At 40.5% G+C, this 5,871-nt stretch overlaps 1 protein-coding gene across 1 annotated transcript in view; it reads left to right on the top strand.

Annotated features, from left to right (window-relative positions):
• The window catches only part of vstm4b (V-set and transmembrane domain containing 4b), a 13,642-nt gene extending 10,961 nt beyond the window's left edge, over nt 1-2,681 (top strand). The window contains exon 8 of the mRNA XM_056430343.1: nt 432-2,681. Coding sequence (XP_056286318.1) covers nt 432-557 — 126 coding nt within the window. The 3' untranslated portion in view covers nt 558-2,681. The remainder of the gene's footprint in view (nt 1-431) is intronic.
• The last annotated feature ends 3,190 nt before the right edge of the window (nt 2,682-5,871 follow it).

The following is a 5,871-nucleotide window of genomic DNA, read 5'->3' as shown; positions in this document are numbered from 1 at the left end:
TGTCTGTCTGTCTGTCTGTTTTGCATGTATCACTTTGGAGATACTTTGGTAGCTTTTGGCGAAAACCTAGCGAGGCGTTCACAGTGACCGGCTACCATAGTTTTTATACGTGCCACATATAAGGAGGCGCAACCAACTTGTGACAGGAATGCATGTGATCAAAAGCACCGGATGACGTCATGAACTGTGCCACACAGCCCAGGGTGAATGTGGTTTAAATGAAGTGTCTCTTTGGCAAACTCTGCATTTGAATGGCGGCCTTGAAGTCACTGAGTTGAGGCCACCTCAACCCAAGATGAGGTCTACCATTGCAGTTAAGCATTAAACATAACTTAAAATATGTATTGTCTGTATTCACATACTGAGAAATATCCAGTTGAAGATTTCTCACCACTGATCCCACTTCCCCTCCCTCGTCTTCCGTCCTCCAGCCGAAGATCGTGGAGGAGAATCTGACCTACGCGGAGCTGGATCTGGTGAAGCCGATTCCGGACGCCGTGGCGTCGTGCAGCGGCACCGTGTACGCCCAGATACAGTTCGGGGAGCAGCAGCTCTGAGATAAACGCACACAAACGCCACTAATACCTGTGCCTTATGTATCAAAAAAACTAAAAAAAGGATTGTCTATTTATAGCCTGAGATAGTTTGCATTCAAACGCTTCGTGAAGACTGAAAATGTTGACACGATGTTGTAAATATGTTTTTTTTCTTTTTTTAAATGTGCCTTGGGGCGACTTCCTTTCATGAGACCAGGATGCAAAGAGGAAAGAGAAATGTTTTTTTGCACGCTGGTCGTATTTCATGTAGAACTGTTTATTTTTCGTGTGTAGCTTCAAACTTGGGACACGATACGAGACTCAGAACCAGAGTTCAGAGGGGAGATTGGAGATTTTAATTAGCAGATGTAACTATTAAGTATGGAGAGCCAGGAGGTGATTAGCTTAGCTTAGCACGAAGAATGGAAAGCTTGGGGAAACAGCTGCCGTGTCTCTAGCTAGCTGGCTAACATGACGAAATGCAGGCGCTGTACCTGTTGTTGTTTTCCTTTTCTTTATTCATAATTAAGAACATGCACAGAAACCTCCCTCAACCACTGATGATTGTATTTTACATTTCTGTGTTTCTCGTGAGCTTTTCGAGATGTACGTCGTCAACGTCGTTCACTAAGCTAAGCTAATCGCCTCTAAGCTCTCGTCTAAGCCAATTCCCAAAATGTTGAAATATTCTTTTAAAAACGCCCTTTATATATACAAATGATTTTAGATGCGAACACTTTGATTCACTTAAACACATATAAACCTATAATACTGTTTTCTGAGATGTCCTTCGGTCTTTGAGCTCAACTGTGGGAAGCTAACGGTGATGGATCGAGTGTGTTCCCGGGGTTATCTGCACCGGGAGTTCAGTGTGTCTCTGTGTCGGCCTGTTTTAATGACCACAACCCCACAGAGTTGATATCAGAGTCGCAATTACACCCGTTTCATCTGGTGCCAACGTCAACTTAACGGGCTATTAGCGACACAAACATTAGCATGCAAAGGTGGAGTTAGACGGAGGCCAAACATCCCCGTCGGCCTTGAATCCAAAAAGGCTGCAAACTATTTACAGACGGGGACAAACTGAAGAAGTCTGGACAGTTTCACTTTGATGCCTTCAGGCGACTTGAACTCTGACGGTGATTTGTGTTGTTGTTGGAAGCCGTATCGGCTGTAATCCCATTACCTTCGGACGGTCTTCTCACTTTCCGTGAATGTGAGCGTGACATTGCTTAAGCCTTCTTCTTTTTTCTACATTTAATGATCCTTCTGGATTCAGCCATGGAAAAAGAAATGGAGAGTTTTTTTTGTTTTTTAATGGTGAACTTGAAACCCAGACACAAAGGCACTGGATCCCTCCCTTCCCCCAAGACCTCCTCCACCTCATGTGGAGTTATCCATAAAGATGGAGCCTGTGACGTCAAACCTTCAACGACCAAAAGATTAACCAGCTCACCCGGCTAGTTATCTAGTAGTTAGAGAGTATTTAGCTAACGGGTAAAGTTATTTGACTCGTCTGCAAAACATGTAGGTATGTGACTGGTGTATTTGGGAAGTAAACTCCTATGATTAGCCGGCTAACAGCTGATGTATACGCACATGGCCTTCATTGGATTGTTGAGTCTCCGGTTACAAAAAGACAGAAGTTGTCCACGTCTGTTTTTAAAAATTAAGGAAAAGTGAAATTAGCCTCAATCTTCCAAAATGGCTACCGGCCAGATAACGCTTAAGAACTAATTATCGGTTCTTTTTGCCCATATGTCACATTTTAATCCTCCATTATTTTTCCATTGCTGGTTTCTTATGTACTTCAGTGTGTGAAATGACTAAAAACGACCTTTCAGTGGGCAGAAGTGTCTTTAAAAAAATGCCCTTTTGAACTGTGAAATGTAAAGTTTCTTCCAGACCACATTGTCCGTAACGGGAGTCGACTAACGACAACCATGTGTGTGAACTGTGCCTCTCCCTCTCCCTCTCTTTTCCCTCTCTCCCTCTCCTCTCCCTCTCCCTCTCCTTTCCCCCTCTCTCTCCGTGACCTCTACGCTCATCAACATTCCAGCATTTCTTCTCTTATATTTTGTTTTGTGCATTTTTTTTGTACCTGTACAAAGTGTTGTGAAAATAAATGTACAATGTGGGACGTGAGAGGTGTTTTGATCTTCTGCCCCGGGGGTGTGCATGTATTACATCACCCCAATACCACTTAGCACGCTAGCATTTGATTGGCTGAAAAGAGGGCGGCCATTTTAAAAGTCTCAAGATTTAAGTCTGATCGGAAGTGGGTTTTTTTGTGTTAGTTTCGGGTTTAGAACCAGCGCACGATGCGGTACCTCGACCCGTGCACAGCAGGACCGCCACAGGGCAACGGGAGAGAAGATCGGAGATTCCCTCAGGAATCTACGATCTCCAGTAACACGCCAATTAATGGAATTGGCCGCATTGTACACACAGCGTGGTTACACAACGTTTTTAGTGTGTGGAAATGATTCAGCGTGGCAAAAATTATACTGTTATTCTTCGTCGAAGTGTCACGATATTCTCCGTCAGACACGTGTCATCTGGATTTTGAATTTTTTATTTATTTAATCAAGATCAGGTTTCTTCTCTTAATTTCCTGCAGACTGAAAAAGCAGCAGTCAGGCTCTTCTCTCAGGCTCATATAATATAATATAATATTTGTTTATGTTACATGGCTCCATAGAAGATATTCGGACGGATCTCATGGATTGGAATATAGTTTAGCTGCACGCCCTGAACTCTGCAGCAAGGCAAAAAAACAACATAGAAGTTGAATATTATTCATTATTTATAAAAAAGAATTTGAGGGTTATAAGTGTGATTTAAACGTATGTATGTAAATATATATATATATATATATATATATCTTTTTTTTTCTTTTTCTTCTTTTTCTTTATTTTATATTAATTTTCGGATTTTTTAAATAATAATAATGTAGGATAGGAATATTTAAGCATTTTTGCTTCTACCTATACCTTCTCAGGCTTTCTGCTTAGTATATGATATAGAATAATATTGTATTGTTTTGCAAAGATTGACTGAATAAAATACACAACAATATGAATTCAGTTAAAACAATAATCTACGCACTCCTCTTATTATTCTTCACCTCCACGTTGGCATGAAGAGGAGGCGTGCGATGGGTGTCAGCTCCTCTCGTGGTGGAGGAGGACGCTGTAATGAGAGGGGGAGATCTAAACGCTGGGTTTACTTGAAACCTTTGCATCAGTTTTTTTTTAAAGAAAAGAGAGAGGAAGCCCGCTGTGTGCGAGGGACAAAAGGAAACCCACAGGACTTCTGAGAATGACCAACCCCAAAGAAATGTAACAAAAGGACGAGTCGCAAAGAGACTTAATCTGGAAGGAAGCGGTTCAACGGCAAGACAAATATGATCCGTAGAGGTAAATCTCTCTAAGGGCTGAAGCAGGACTGAAGGGAAAGGAACGGAAGCATAAGGAGGTGAGGAGGGATAAAAAAAGAAGAGAAACCAGTGAAAGGAAAATCCATATTTGTGTAAAGGCTTTGAAGGACAGGCTCGTTTCCTGTCTGAGCGCAACACAGCAGACGCTCCCTGAAACACAGCTGATGTGTCACCAGCAGAACACAATGCATCACAAACACAGTCGACACATCCGCTGTGGTTACCGTGACAAACAGCGGCAGGCAAAGGGAGAATAATGGGGGATTGAGTGGAAATCGCAGGAATTAGAATTAGACATTTAGGAACTTGGACCCGATGCCCGGCGTCGGACGGTCAGTGGAGGGATTGACCTCTTGACCTCTGGCCGCTACTCTGAGGTCACGCCCACGCAAACCAGATCTGAACCGGACTGGGGCCCGTGAGTCCAGTGTGTATAGAAATACACACAGTTAGAAAAAACTTGTTTTCCACTTTCTAAGAGGACCACAATAGGGATGGGAAAACACAAACGACACACAGAAAACTTGTTTTCCATGTTCTAAGAGGACCACTATGGATGGGAAAACAAAAACGACACACAGAAAACTTGTTTTCCATGTTCTAAGAGGACCACTACAACAAACAACACACACAAAAACTTGTTTCTTGTGTTCTAAGGGGACCACTATAGGGTCCCTTTAGAACACTAAGAAAATAATAAACATATTTCTGTGTATTTTACATGTATTGTATTATATCTAATGTGTTGTACTATCTGGACCGTGAGTCTGAAATAAAAGTTTGATTGATTGATTATTTCATGTTTTTAATGAAAGCCTTTGATGAAACTTTAGGATATTAATTCTTAATATTATTACTGCATACATTTGTCACTGAGCTGTTTATTAGGAAATGTTTTTCAACATTTGCTGCCGAGCAGCTGGGAAAGAAAACAGGAAGGAAGGAAACTAGTGAGTGAAAGACAGGAAATCCTCTGGCAAGTAAACCAAGGGCACAGAGGAGGTATGACATCACTGCTGGGGCTGTTCTTATTATTATGTCCACGTCTTTTTTTTTATTTAATAAGTGTGTCCGGCAATTTCTGGTGGCTACATGTTAGACCAACAGCAGGTTGCTTGTCTTAATAATGGGAGGTTTGGGTTATATGGGATAATTTATGGTTTAACCTGAAACTCAATGATATTATATTTGTATTTAAATGGACTACAATCTTCAAACAAAAGGGTTTTTTTTCCCACAAGGTATATACAAAGAAAAATTCAATATTCTAAACATGTGTTTATTATTATGTGATACATGATATAATCGTTTGCTCTTTAATTGTATCGGTGATGTAATAATGCAGCACTCTGACTACATGTGTTCATCTAACCACATATTCTGCTTAGGTCCATATTTCATGTTGTTTAGCCTTTTTAATTTAGAAGAACAATATCCTAATAATTTGGTGAAGGTGCAGAATGGCTGTCCATCTTTGAACCAAATCATACAAGTGGATGAGGTCATTCTGCCTCATTTACTCTTCTCTGACAGTTTTTGGGATGTACCACATTTGCTTCAAAAGGTGTCATTCCTCAAATATTCACATTCATCTCACACGTTGCAGCTTCTTAAGCGATGTCCCTCTCAGGGAAACTGTCTTGATTTCAAGGTGAAGATACGAGTGAAAGGACAGCACCACCTGCTGGTGGTCTAGGAGTACTACGTGGCGAAAATGTGTGGTGAAAATTATTTATTTGTCAGTATACTATATAAACTACTATAGCTATAGTTACTTTAAAATTAGTTTTAATCAGGATTTTTTTTTTTTATTATGCTTTTGATGATTTTATATATTTTTTAAAAAGATGTTTATCTTCTTGAAAATAATTGTTTGATTTTTATAAATCATAACTT

Source organism: Pseudoliparis swirei, chromosome 13, assembly GCF_029220125.1.
Source record: "Pseudoliparis swirei isolate HS2019 ecotype Mariana Trench chromosome 13, NWPU_hadal_v1, whole genome shotgun sequence".
NCBI lineage: Eukaryota > Metazoa > Chordata > Actinopteri > Perciformes > Liparidae > Pseudoliparis > Pseudoliparis swirei.
The sequence above is the reverse complement of the archived record's forward strand: the minus strand, read 5'-3'. Positions and strand labels throughout refer to the sequence as shown.